Raw genomic sequence first — 14,915 nt, forward strand, 5'->3', positions numbered from 1 at the left:
TTTTCTTCTCCCCTGTCATTGAAGCAGAGAGCTATGCTGGATATGCGTGAAGTATCAGTTTTTCTTCTCCCCTGCCGTTGAAGCAGAGAGCCATGCTGGATATGCATCGAAAGTGAAGTATCAGGCACATTTGGTTTGGGGCAGTAACCACCGTAACAAGCCAGCTACTCCCCGCTTTGTGAATGCGAACCCTTTTTTCTTCTCCTCTGCCGTTGAAGCAGAGAGCTCTGCTGAATGTGTGAAGTATCAGTTTTTCTTCTCCCCTGCCGTTGAAGCAGAGAACTATGCTGTATATGCATTGAAAGTGAAGTATCAGGCTTATTTGGTTTGGGGTAGTAACCGCTGTAACAAGCCAGCTACTCCCCTCTTTGTGAGTGCAAATCCTTTTTTCCACATTTCCTCTTGCTGTTGAAGCTTAGAGCGATGTTGGAGTCACAGTAAGCATGTGTATGTTTATTGAAAAGGGTATTGTCTCCAGGCAGTAGCCATCATTCTGGCGAGTCACCCACGCTTCATTGGCGGCCTCTTGACTTTATGGATCCACAGTGTTTATCCCACGCCCCTTTGAAGTCCTTCACAGTTCTGGTCTTCACCACTTCCTCCGGAAGGGCATTCCAGGCATCCACCACCCTCTCCGTGAAGAAATACTTCCTGACATTGGTTCTGAATCTTCCTCCCTGGAGCTTCAAATCGTGACCCCTGGTTCTGCTGATTTTTTTCCTACGGAAAAGGTTTGTTGTTGTCTTTGGATCATTAAAACCTTTCAAGTATCTGAAAGTCTGTATCATATCACCTCTGCTCCTCCTTTCCTCCAGGGTGTACATATTTAGATTCTTCAATCTCTCCTCGTACGTCATCTGATGAAGATCCTCCACCTTCCTGGTCGCCCTTCTCTGTACCGCTTCCATCTTGTCTTTGTCTTTTTGTAGATACGGTCTCCAGAACTGAACACAGTACTCCAGGTGAGGCCTCACCAAGGACCTGTACAAGGGAATAATCACTTCCCTTTTCTTACTCGATATTCCTCTCTCTATGCAGCCCAGCATTCTTCTGGCTTTTGCTATCGCCTTGTCGCATTGTTTCGCAGACTTCATATCATTAGACACTATCACCCCAAGGTCCCTCTCCTGCTCCGTGCACATCAGCCTTTCCCCCCCCATCGAATACAGTTCATTCGGATTTCCACTCCCCATATGCATGACTTTGCACTTCTTGGCATTGAATCTCAGCTGCCATATCTTCGACCACTCTTCCAGTTTCCTTAGATCCCGTCTCATTCTCTGCACTCCTTCCGGCGTGTCCACTCTGTTGCAGATCTTAGTGTCATCCGCAAAAAGACAAACCTTACCTTCTATCCCGTCCGCAATGTCGCTCACAAAGATATTGAACAGGACCGGTCCCAACACCGATCCTTGCGGTACACCACTTAAAACCGCTCTCTCTTCAGAGAAGGTTCCATTTACCATCACACATTATCTTCTGTCCGTCAACCAATTTGCAATCCAGGTCACCACCTCGACACTCACTCCTAAGCTTCTCGTTTTATTCACCAGTCTCCTGTGCGGAACCGTATCAAAAGCTTTGCTGAAATCCAAGTATATGATATCGTATATGATATCGAGTGCTCTTCCTTGATCCAATTCCTTGGTTACCCAGTCAAAAAAGTCAATCAGATTTGTCTGACAGGATCTTCCCCTGGTGAATCCATGTTGCCTCTGGTCTATCAATTCTCCGGACTGTAGATAGTTCACTATTCTCTCTTTCAGCAGTGACTCCATTACTTTTCCCACCACCGAAGTGAGGCTAACCGGTCTGTAGTTGCCAGCCTCCTCCCTGTTCCCACTCTTGTGAAGCGGGACCACCACCGCTCTTCTCCAATCACTCGGCACCACTCCCATTTCTAGGGATCTATTGAACAGGTCACACAGCGGACCCGCCAGAACATCTCTGAGCTCCCTCAATATCCTTGGATGAATCCCATCAGGCCCCATGGCTTTGTCCACTTTCAGGTTCTTTAGCTCTCCCACACATTTTCTACTGTAAAGGGATTTTCATCTATTCCACTTCCCTCCAGTTTCTTGTTGTGTAGAGATGGTCCTTCTCCAGGGTCTTCTTTAGTGAACACAGAGCTGAAGTATTCATTTAATATTTCTGCCATTTCTTCATCTCTCTCCACACATTGATCATTACCACCTTTCAATTTCACTATACCACTTTGGACCTTTCTCTTTTCGCTGATGTATCTGAAAAATGTTTTGTCACCATTTTTATCTCCTTGGCAATCCTCTCTTCTGCTTGACTTTTTGCCAACTTGATTAATTTCTTTGTCTCCCTCAGTTGATACAAATATTCTTCTTTGTGCTCCTCCCTTTGGGATCTTTTATATTTCTTGAATGCTGTTCTTTTAGCTTTAATTTTGTCAGCCACCTCCTTTGAGAACCAGATAGGTTTCAATTTTCTTTTGCTTTTCTTTACATTTCTAACATATAGAGCAGTTGCCTTGGTGATTGCTCCTTTTAGATTGGTCCACTGCTGATCCACATCTCTCTCGTTCTCCCATCGTTTAAGATCTTCCTCCAGGTACTTCCCCATTACCTCAAAGTCTGTGTTTTTGAACTGTAAAACTCCGGTCTTTGTGGTTCTTTTCCCTATTCTTTTAGTGATATTAAACCATACCGTTTGATGATCACTGCTGCTGAGGTGGGCGCCCACCTGGACATCTGAGACATTATCTGCATTAGTGAGCACTAAGTCGAGTATAGCTCCTTCTCTCGTGGGTTCCAACACCATTTGTTTGAACAAAGATACTTGCATGGCATCCACTATCGCTCTACTATTTTTAGTTTCTGCAGATGGGATTTTCCAGTCTACATCTGGCATATTAAAGTCACCCACGATCACCACTTCTCCCTTCTTACCTATCTTATGGATGTCTTCAACCAGATCTCTGTCCAGCTCTTCCTTTTGGTTTGGAGGCCTGTAAACCACTCCAATATAAATGGACGCTCCGTCATCTTTTTTTTAGGTCGACCCATAGAGCTTCTTCCTTACCCCAACTTCCTTGTAGCTCAGATGCTTGGATGTTGTTTCTGACATAAAGAGCCACACCTCCCCCTTTTCTATCCTCTCTGTCCTTCCTTAACAAGTTGTAGCCTGGTATTGTTGTATCCCATTCATGAGATTCTGTGAACCATGTTTCTGTGATAGCAACAATGTCCAATTCTGCCTCAGCCATTAGGGCCTGCAGATCTGGGATTTTATTTCCCAAACTATGAGCATTTGTGGTCATAGCCTTCCAGGTACTCTCTTTAAGGTTATTGCTTTTCCTGGACTCCTTATGAGATATTAGTTGAGATTTGTTATTCACTTCACTCTTTCTTTTTGTAGTTGTGCCACTGTTGACAGAGTTATCCATCTCAATTAGATTTTTCTTTTGGTTATGGATCTTGAAATACTGCATGCATTGTGTTTTTTCTCTCTTTTCTGGTAACACTTCAATGTTTTTCTCAAGAACTTCTTAGGTTTTTAATATAGAGAAGGCTTGTTGTTCTTTTTGCATTTGGTACATTGTGTGTCTCCTCATCACAGGTCTAATTCTACCAGAGCCCACACTATTCCTGGATTTTAAAGAATTTCTTAATGACCTGTTTGAGTGGGGGGGTATACCTGTTGGCTGCCCATCTGTCAAGAATGGGTGACTGTGGGTCCTACCTGAGCCTAATGAATCTCCTTTTCTTGACTCCTGGTTTTTTTGTGATATTGGGGAATTATTTTCTGAGTAATGCAATGTGGGTGTAATACTTTTAATTGAAGCTAATTGATCTTTAATCTGTCAGCTCCTTTTTCAAGGAAGAGAGTTGTGCACAAATTGGGCAAGCTCTAAGTTTCCAGATGCTTTCCCTCAGAATAAAGGCTCTACAGCAGTTACATTGGATAGTCCTCATCTTGGTAATTTGTGATTTGTATTTCCTTGACTGTTACCAATGTACTAATTTATCTCGCTGCCAATGGTAAGTTAGGCAGTCTTTATTAGAAATCAAGCCCCAGGGGTGGGTGGGTAGAGGGGTAGTGTGGGAGGGAGTCAAACAGTTTTAGCCTGGGACAAGCTGGGTAAAGCAGGGCACTTCTGGACGGTTGTCTTTGCTTTTTGGTCAATTGTTTTAAAAAAACAGTCTTTTTGCCCCAATTTTTAGTTTGAACAGATTATTTGTGCCAGCTAACTCCAAAAGAGAGAGATTTTAACAGTTTAAAAGCTGGAGAGCTTTTTTGTTTGGGGGGGGGGTTTCTTTTTTCTAACTTTATGCAGCAAACAGCAAATTAACTTACTAGAATAATATCTTACTATAAAGAAATGAAACACAGACTATAAAGAAAATTAAAACACAGACAGGAATTAATCACAGAAGCTTTCTACACAACTTCAAAGCAATAAGCAAAAATACTTAGCCACAAGGCAGATTTCACAATGCAATATACACTTCCACCAAGAGAAATCCCTCCAGCATGTGCACAGGACCACAATGGCTCTCCTGCTCTAAGATTTCCTTCCCCAAGGTCTGAGTCAAACCCAATTCAGTTAGATTACGTCACTTCTGGACGGTTGTCTTTGCTTTTTGGTCAATTGTTTTAAAAAACAGTCTTTATGCCCCAATTTTTAGTTTGAACAGATTATTTGTGCCAGCTAACTCCAAAAGAGAGAGATTTTAACAGTTTAAAAGCTGGAGAGCTTTTTTGTTTGGGGGGGGGGTTCTTTTTTCTAACTTTATGCAGCAAACAGCGAATTAACTTACTAGAATAATATCTTACTATAAAGAAATGAAACACAGACTATAAAGAAAATTAAAACACAGACAGGAATTAATCACAGAAGCTTTCTACACAACTTCAAAGCAATAAGCAAAACTACTTAGCCACAATGCAGATTTCACAATGCAATATACACTTCCACCAAGAGAAATCCCTCCAACATGTGCACAGGACCACAATGGCTCTCCTGCTCTAAGATTACCTTCCCCAAGGTCTGAGTCACACCCAATTCAGTTAGATTACGTCACTACTAAGTCTTTCTTGTCTGAAGAAGACATTTCTATTCACACCTACAATATCCAACCACCCACCCTGCACTTTCAAAAATGTTCATCACATGACTTAAAAAAAAAACAGAAAATGAATAACTTATCCGGCTAAAGTTAGCTGGATAAGTTATCAGGGATATTCAGTGGGATAAAAAAGGAATGGATAAGTTCTTGGAGGAGAAGACCATTAACGGCTATTAATCAAGTTTACTTAGGGTATAGCCACTGCTATTAATTGCATCAATAGCATGGGGGTCTTCTTATTTTGGGTACTTGACAGGTTCTTGTGGCCTGGTTTGCCCACTGTTGGAAACAGGATGCTGGGCTTGATGGACCCTTGGTCTGACCCGGCATGCAATTTCTTATGTTCTTATGTTCTAATAAAGTTATCTAGAAACATGTGGCTGGGTAACTTTGAAACTCTGAATATGGCCGGTTAGGTTTGAATGCTATCTGGGAATGTGTTTTAATATGGCCCATTCTTTCTGCCAGTTTGTTGAGACTTAGACCTGTGTTTGAGAATGGTGGTGTGCCACCTTTTGTTTAAATGGGGTCATTCATGGACCTTTTCCTCAGCTTTGGTGGCCTGGCTTCCTTGTGTTCCTGCAGGCCCTGCTTGTGTACAGCATCGTGAAGTACCAGCCCTCGGAATACGGCAGCTACCGCTTCCCGTTCTGGTCTGAGGTTCTTGGAATCATGATGGGAATCTTCTCATGTTTGATGATCCCAATGGGGATGGTGATTGCTGTGCTGAAGGAAGAAGGAACTCTTTGGGAGGTAAGAGACCAGATCCTATGTCAAAAATTGTAATTGATTTTGCCTTTAAGATTCGACGGACACCATTACAAATTAGGAGACTTCAGCGAGTTCTTGTCTCCGTGTGTTTCAAACACTGAACCTGAATCCATCTGAGTTGTCCTAATGAATCTCACTGCTTGCTCTTTTCTTTGTCTCTTATAGTCACTATGAATATGCAGATCTGGCTACAGTTTCTCACATCTATGATTATATCTGTAGCTGGACCAACATATAATTTCTCTGTTGATTTGATAGGTACCAGCAACCGAAACTGGAAGGAAAGCTGGAATTTCAAAGCAACTTTACTGATAATGTGGCATAGACATAAAACATGGCGCTCTGAACAAATGTCTTTCAGGCGATACTGACAAAAAACATTTTAAAAAGTCAGCGATATAAATAAGCGAATCTGTGGTTCTTAGTGTAACCCTTACTTGGGGTGTTTTAAGTCCCAAGGGCACACAATCTAATTTATATCTTCTGGGGCTGCTCCGACTAACCATTCACTCCCTGGGAGTCCCTAGGAGGGACTCTTTTTACGGGGGGAAGCTCTCGCTTATGGCCCAAACAATAAAAGAAGGTCGCCAGTGTGTGTGCAGTACTTCAGGTGCTTCCCATGAGGTGAGAGGCAGTAAGAATTAGGACCAGGACCGGGTGTTAAAATAAAGCTTACTGATTCATAATGTTAAATAAAGTCAATTTGTCCAAACTGATGAGTGTACATCTGACTGTAGTTACAGGATTTTCTTTCTGTGTAGGTAGGAGTCCTTATTACAGACCTCTGGGCCTATAGGGCCCATGGTGATTTTAAATGCGCATAACTCTTCCAGCGGCTGTGAGGGAATCCTATTGCATTTGCATTGGAAAGATTCTACCTTTAGACATCTTCCTTCTCTCAGACCCCCAGCCTGTCCTGGTCCTTTGTTGTCCAGGGATCCGGATGGAGGCTCCACCTCTGGTTCTTTCTTCCTTTGCTTCAGCTCTTCCTTTATCCTTAGCTGTTACTTCAGGTGATTTCTCTTGTGGAAAAACCTGTGGGATCAACTGCATTGCAATCCCAGTGGGGAAAGGGGATCCAAAAATCTCCCCACTAACTCAAAGTCCATACATCTTCCTAAGCTGGGGTTCTTGCTGGTGCTTGCCACATTCAGGGTGGGAATGGGATCTCTGGTCTTCAGCCCCTGCCCCTTGAGTATGGCCAGCGAGGATGGCTTTCCCCAAAGTAGTTCCTTCCAAAAATAGGACTGCTCTGGCCATCACTCTCGCAGCAGGATCCACCACTGGGGCTTGCCTAGAGTAAGTTCACAGGTCTTTGGTCCCAAGAGGGTATCAGGCTCAGCAATCTATCTCTCTGTAAATAAAGAAAGATCCTCTGGCAGGGAGTGCATTTATTCCCTTTGAAAGAAAACTCCTTAAGGCAAGGCCAGGAGGCCCTACCAGAGTGAGTAAAAAAATAAATCTTTACTGTGCCTCTTCTCTCTCTAACTGAGTCCCCGAGTGTTAAAATGGCCGGGCTAAATAACACTGAGCCACCCAATCCTAGGCCTCCTGGTGGGAGGGCTTGAAGAGATGGATGGCTCCCTCTAAGTGTAGTCTAAGGACAGGCATAGTGGCATCTAATGGCCAGAACGGGAGGGTCTGCCACATTACATTCCTCAACACAATCCTTAGGGTCCTATTCTAGATTAAAATTATGCAACCTCTCTGGTGTTTTTTTTTTAACTGGTATGGGTGTACTCCTGATTTACTCCCAACTCACATACCGTGGATCCATTTGTTGATGTCATTGGCAAGATCTCTTCTTCTATTACCCTTGTGTTGTTGTACCGGATGGGTACGGGTAGTGGGTAATACTAGATGGGCTCTGCAGTCTCTCCTTTTTCTTCCCTCAACCTCTTACGTTGGATACTGGATCAGTATCCTTGTCTCCGTCCTCTGATTCTGCAGGCTTGGCACTTACTCACGCTCTCTGGCTGAGAGAAGCGGATGAAAAAAAGAACACAAGCTTCCAAAAAGAGGAGAAAGGAAGGGAGGGGGGGAAACAGGGAACAATCTTCTCTCTCCTCTCAAAAGGCTAAAATAACTCAGAAAGCCTCTTCCAGCTTCCAGCTTCCTTGTCACCCCCAAAGACTGGGGCCTAGGAGTTTCTAGGGGAGACAGGAGCTGAAAAGAACCCCCTCCTCTCCCTCTGACGTTCAGCAGATAAATCCACAACACTTCCAGGGACACAGGAAGCAGCCATTTTAAGCAGCCTCGCATAGGCCTGCTCTGGCACAGGCAGCCATGTTTCTCTCTCTTCTCCTCGAATGCCTGGCCCTTCCGAAAGCTACGCCTTGCTACACTCTGCCGTGCGAGAGACCTTGGTTTGGTTCCCATACCTTGACTTCTGCGTCTCTGGCCGGGCTGATACCGGGGGGATGCTGCGGAGGCAGCATTCACAGTTTCTGCGGAGGAGGGAGACTCGGTCCATGATGGTGATGCCTGAGTGGCCAGACCCGGGGCGCACGTGTGCTGTCTCCTGAGGGTGCCGTGGTCGGTGGCCCTCGGCCGAGGACCGTTGCTGCGAAGGCTGGGTTATTCGGGAGGAGGGAGATGGTTAACATGGGGGAGGGGGAGGAACCTCAACCAGCTGTAAACGGTGCCATAGCTTCAGTGCAGGCCGGCTTCTGTTAAGGTGAAAGGAACAGGAGGAAGCTGAAGCTCACTGTAATTTTAAATAACTGGGATTGAAACCTCTGTTCCTCTTTTCTCCATCCAGAAAGGAGGAACTCCTCCAACCTATTTTTCCCTATTAAATCTGCTTTTATTTCTTTCTGCTCCCGGATGGGCCTTATGCTACCATGGAAACCACACATTTTAGCACAGTTCTGGTAGTAGCTGTTTTTATGAATCACGAAGTGTGACTTTCATCGTGGGTGGAAAGAGAAGGCAGGAGGAGGTGCAGAAAGCTGGAAACCCGTTCGTGCACTCTCTCCCCCACCCTGGTCCTTGGCACTGACCTGACAGATTGGGTTTTCAGGGCGCCCGCAAGGAATATACAACGAGGTAGTTCTGCACATATTGGAGATCAATAAATGCAAACACATCTCAGGCGCCTTCATGGTACTATAAATATCCTGAAAAGGAAACCTGTGAGACGAGGCTGCAGGATGGGGTTAGCAAACGCTACACGAGAGCAGGAGGCGGCCCCCTTGCCTCCCCCCCGCCGGGGCGCCCCCACTGGTTCACGGTCCCCTGCAGTCGGAGAGGATGTAACAGCAGCCTGCATTAGTAGGAGCGGGGACCGGGGCCACCCCAATGCTTTTGAAGAGAGAGGACGCAGGAATTGCAAGGGGGGGGGGCATGTGAGGTGAGAGGGACGGTGGCAGGGGTTTGGGGAGACGGTGCCAAATTTTGAAGCTGACTAGTTTGGAAAAAAATACCTTACATCAGCCCTGAGTGTTGCCCTGTTTTGTCCTCCCCCCCCCCCCCCCTGTCTTTTACGAGGGGAGGATCTCCTCCAGAGACCCCTGAACTGTTTGTCACTCGGTGCGGCGTCTGGGAAAACGCGCGGATACGTGCTGTGGAGGAATGGATCCACCTGCAAAAGGCCCAGGGCGTCACCGCCTCAGGCAAAATCAGTCCCGCGCAAAATAAAAGACAATGTCCACTGAATAAAGTTAAAAGCCCGGCATGTACAAAACTAGAAATGCGCCCAGACTACAAAAAAAGCAGAACAAAACCGTATTTATCCAAGAATAATTTCAGCCAGTCCTGAAAGGCAAAAATGAGTCCTCAAACCAATGGGTTTCACATTGAGCCGACGTACGTCTTGGGTGGCAGTGTTTGGCGCTTAACAGGGTTATACAAAATCAGTCCCCCCTGTCCAGCTCTGGCCATCGCTGACCGCCAGGCCGTCTGAGGCTTGACACAGGCGCGCCATGCAAGTGGGCAGCGTGTGGGAGACTTGATTTAGGTCTATAGGATAATGAACGGGTAAGAAAGCTTTAATAGTATGTTCACAAGGACTTAAAGAGCTCTGCTAATGAGCGCCTAATGGCTCTTAGCGTTCAGGGATGGGATTTAATGAGTTGCTGTGGAAACAGTGATCAGCAGCAGCAGGACTGAACTCTTTTGCCTGTAGAAATCTGCTTGTTTATGAGGGATTTTAACAGGCTGACGAGAACTGCCACCTGTAGACCTGTCAGTGACAAACAGGCAGTGGCAGCCGATGCACTAACCTGTGCCTTAAAACCGTGCGCTGAAAATCAGTTTCTTAATACAGAGACTACGCGTTTTTTTTAACTCCCAGTGCAGTAAGCTAATGCTGTGCTCATGTGTTGGGAGTCAAAAAAAGCGGGCGCAGACTGGAAAATGTGCTTTTAGCTCAGGACGAAAGCACATTTTAATCCTGGGCGCTGTTCCTTTAAGAGCGGGTGGGGGGTGACAGGTGGGAGAAACCTGAGGTCTGGGCTGCCCAGTGCTTGGCTGGGAGGGGAGGGGAAGAGAACTGCTGAAATGAGAAAGAGGAGGCAGCGAGGGCGGTCGGTCCATCTGAGCAGAAGGAAATTAAAAAAAAAAAAAAGCAAAACCTCAGTGAATGCAGGGACAAGAGGTAGCGGCACGTGGGGGACCGGCAGGGATGGGAAGAAACAGAAGAAAAAAATCCCCAAACCCAGTAACAGGAAGAGGCCTCGCCCGCTCCCCTCTTGCTGCCACTTCTGACACCAAAGCTGGAAACTTTGCTCCACCTCTGACCCTGCAGTAAACTTTCCAGCGCTAGGAAAATGTGACACCCGTCGGCATCGGGGAGTTACTGGGTAATGCCCTCACTGATATGAAATCTCCGTGCCAGGGCACTAAGACGAACGCACGTTCTGGGCGCGTGCACTGGCAGTAAGGTTTGCTCGCGCACACAGCTGTGAGTAAAAAATAAAACCCGTGTTTGCCTGAAGGCGCCTTATTGCATCGGCCTGTAAGCCTCCTGGAATATTTTCAGGCCTGCTAAGGAGATGGGATGCACTGCTTCTGCCCGTGGTAGCACATTAGGGACTTTTGAAATGGGCAGAGGAAGGGGGTGGGGCGAGGGGCAGCGTTAAGAAAATGAGTAAAGGGGAGGAGGAGAAGCTATAAGCACAGAGCAACCTAGTGAAAGTTTACTGTATTGGATGTGTGTGTGTGTGCAGCCCCTTTTGTAGGGTTGGCTAGGAAGACAGGGGTCAGACTCGGTCCCAGGGCTGTCCCAAGTCTCATCTAACTCGCGGCATGGATTCTCTGAATGAGGGGAGGGTATACCTCCAGGGCCCAGGACGCTGGGAAAAAAAAAAAAGTTGGTCTAGGGGGTGAGCATATGAACTCACAAGCACTCGGTGCTTAAGTGCTTGTGAGTTCATATGCTCAAATAAATCAGAGATGTCGGGGTGTTCCAAATTGTTTACTGTCATGCTTGCTCGATGGTGATCCCTGGCACCAAACACACTTTCTTGTAGTGACATCTACGATCGGCCCTCCTATCCGACTCCAACTAAAATCTGCGTATCCTCCCTTCCAGGGGTTGGAAAGAAAGGGTGGTCAGAAATATCGCCCCCCCCCCCCTCCCCCTCACATATAACATTTCTGGAAAACTCAGAGATGCCAGCATCCGACCATTTCCTAGCCCTAACCAGTGCAGGGGTGCATCCCATATGGTGCAGGAAGAGGGGAAACGAGAAAAAAATAGAGTCAAAATTACTTTAACATAAAAAAAAAAATCACGGAGATGCACTCCACCAGTCACAGCGCGGTGACCAGAATAATGTTCTCTCATAGGAATGTGCAGGGCAAATATTTTGGGATTTATTTGTTGTTTCATTTGCAGGGGGAGGGGGGGTGTTGATGTTCCAGTTCATTTAATTTTTTTTTTCAGTTGTTCAATTCCCAAACAAAAAAAAAAAAAAATTAAGCTAAAAAAGAAAACCACCAAAACAGAAAAAAACAACCAACCTGGTCCTCCCTGGGCCCCTCAGAACCTCCCCCTCCTGCCTGTTAAACACCTAACCCAAGGCTTCGGCCTACCCAACAGCCTCCCTGGGTCTAGGGAAGCCAACTGGCTCCAGATTTTCAGGACAGGCTGCTCCAGTCCTGCCTTTCTCTCCTGGAGAGAGGCTGTGTGCACATCGAGCTCCTGCAGCAGAGATAAAAAAAAAACCTTTATTTTCACCTATTTTGTTTTCTTATCTTTATAATTTTGACATATTTTAGTCAAGTTTGTGTTGAGGAACCAGTCCTCACTTTTAGAGTTTATTTCATTTCTTTAGACTTTGATTTAATTTATTTGTTTGAGGGGAAGGCAGCTCCTCTTCCTTTCCCCCATTCACTTACACACACTTCTTAGTTTCAGGGTGAAGATATATTTAGGCAAGGACAGTTTTCCAGGACTTTAGTTTTAGTTTTAGGGTGAGTTTTGTTGTAGGCAGGGTTAATTTCAAGGCATATTTCCTTTCTTATTTGCTTTACAGTTTTAAGTTATATTGTGCTCTTTCCTTCAGTCTCCCGTTGGAGCTAAAGGGAGTTTTATTTCAGTTGTTTTGTTTAATTTAGTTATTTAATTTCAACCTTTCCCTCATAATTGCCTTTTTTACTTTATTTTAGTTTTATCACTTAAAAGAGCAGCAAGCTCTTACTTTTTATTTTCTTTATTTAATCACTGAGGCTCTGGGAGGGGGAGGGCTCAGCTGCTCAGCCGGGCCACAAGCTCAGAAGCCCGGCTGAGCTCTGATCAGACACCTGCTGCAGGCCTTCCCGGTGCAGCCAAGGAGCCTGCTTTTCTAAGTCAGTTTTGTTTCCAGGTTTTTTGTACATCTCACTCCCCTGTTTACTCTCTTTTTAATTTTGGAGCACAGATTCATTAAAAACGTCACAGTTACTTTATTTTTACACAATAATTAAAATTAAAAAAATGTTAAAATGTCACTTTTTAAGCAATCCTTCACATCCCTTTTAATTTCAGTAGAGGCTGCTTCGATCCCAGTCCCCATTGCCTATACCTCAATAGAAAGAACAGCGTGGGCAATGGGGAAGACGCAGCCTCAAGCAGGTCCTAAGAAAGCCGGGGGGAGGAGGTGTCAGCTGGAAGTCAATACCAAAGAAGAACATCTGTGACTTTCTGGCTGGCAGCCCAAAAGCTGCAGCAACAACATCAGCCATAGCTGCACCCCCAGCATCTCCTATCGCTGCACCCCCTCAAAATGCAGCATCTAACCTAGCAACAGTTAATAATGACATCTCTGCTGCCGCTGGGAACAATACTCCTGTCCCAGCACTGCTATCTGCTGGGCCACAGACCCCTATTTTAGGGGACCCTTTAGTGGCTGACACTACTACACCAGCCACAGAAAACACCATTCCTATCCCAGCTCCTTCCACCACTGAGGTAGCCATTCTGGCCGACACCACCCTTCCTTCCACCTCAGAGGTGACTGCGTCACTGACCAGAGAGACAAGCGGTGTCCCTGCTGCTGCGGAAAATTACTAAAACACCTCAGGCAGCAGCAGGACACAGTAAGGATAAAGCTCAGAGCCCAAGTTCCTTCCTGGTCATTGCATCCACTTATCCTGCAATCAAACCACTGCAAAAATGGCCATCCAGGAGGCAACAAGAGGTCGGGGAGGTACCTAAGGACTGCGAGGTCCTGTTCCAGGCATTGGTGCACTCCCGCCTTCAAACAGAGTAATATTTTGCTGACACCTTTGCCAGCCATTGGGCACTAAATAATGTGCTCTGCTCATCCCTTGTCCCCCTGGATTATGTTTTACCCTTCAACATTTGATTTTCCCAGGTGCACTGTATTTCATTTTTGAGTTACAGGCACATTAACCGGTTTATGTGGAATTATAGTTTAGATTGGACTTTTTTCTTGGTTCTCCTATGAGAGATCCAAGGTTGTATGTACTGCTCTGGTTCCACCACCAGGAGGCACTGGACTGTGGCTGATCTAACATAGGCCTGGCTTTACCTCCTAGAGAAAGGCTGTGTTCACATCGTGCTCCTGAGGCAGAGATTTCAAATCCTTTATTTTCATATATTTTCATTTACTTAGCCTTATAATCTTGATATATTATAGTTCAGTTTGTGTTGAGGCATCAGTCCTTACTGTTATTTAGTGTTTATTTCATTTATTTAGATTTTTATTTTATTTGTTTGAGGGGAAGGCAGCTCCTCTGCCTTCCCCTATATACTGACTGCAGCCTCTCTTTCCTTCCCCCATTCACTTACACACACTTCTTAGTTTCAGGGTGAAGTTTTATGTAGGCAGGGACAGTTTTTCAGGGCTTTAATTTTAGGGTGAGTTTTGTTGTATACAGGGTTAATTTCAAGGCATATTTCCTTTTTTATTTGCTTTACAGTTTTAAGTTATGTTGTGCTCTTTCCTTCAGTCTCCCGTTGGAGCTAAAGGGAGAGTTTTATTTCAGTTGTTTTGTTTAATTTAGTTATTTAATTTCAACCTTTCCCTCATAATTGCCTTTTTTTACTTTATTTTAGTTTTATCACTTAAAAGAGCAGCAAGCTCTTACTTTTTATTTTCTTTATTTAATCACTGAGGCTCTGGGAGGGGGAGGGCTCAGCTGCTCAGCCGGGCCACAAGCTCAGAAGCCCGGCTGAGCTCTGATCAGACACCTGCTGCAGGCCTTCCCGGTGCAGCCAAGGAGCCTGCTTTTCTAAGTCAGTTTTGTTCCAGGTTTTTTTGTACATCTCACTCCCCTGTTTACTCTCTTTTTAATTTTGGAGCACAGATTCATTAAAAACATCACAGTTACTTTATTTTTACACAATAATTAAAATTAAAAAAATGTTAAAATGTCACTTTTTAAGCAATCCTTCACATCCCTTTTAATTTCAGTAGAGGCTGCTTCGATCCCAGTCCCCATTGCCTATACCTCAATAGAAAGAACAGCGTGGGCAATGGGGAAGACGCAGCCTCAAGCAGGTCCTAAGAAAGCCGGGGGGAGGAGGTGTCAGCTGGAAGTCAATACCAAAGAAGAACATCTGTGACTTTCTGGCTGGCAGCCCAAAAGCTGCAGCAA

General features: G+C 45.3%; 1 protein-coding gene across 1 annotated transcript in view; it reads left to right on the top strand.

The window, feature by feature from the left end:
• SLC6A7 (solute carrier family 6 member 7) overlaps positions 1–14,915 on the top strand; it is a 78,809-nt gene that overhangs the window by 57,103 nt on the left and 6,791 nt on the right. The window contains exon 14 of the mRNA XM_029583440.1: positions 5,685–5,852. Within this exon, the coding sequence (XP_029439300.1) occupies positions 5,685–5,852 (168 nt within the window). The remainder of the gene's footprint in view (positions 1–5,684; positions 5,853–14,915) is intronic.

Source organism: Rhinatrema bivittatum, chromosome 18, assembly GCF_901001135.1.
Source record: "Rhinatrema bivittatum chromosome 18, aRhiBiv1.1, whole genome shotgun sequence".
NCBI lineage: Eukaryota > Metazoa > Chordata > Amphibia > Gymnophiona > Rhinatrematidae > Rhinatrema > Rhinatrema bivittatum.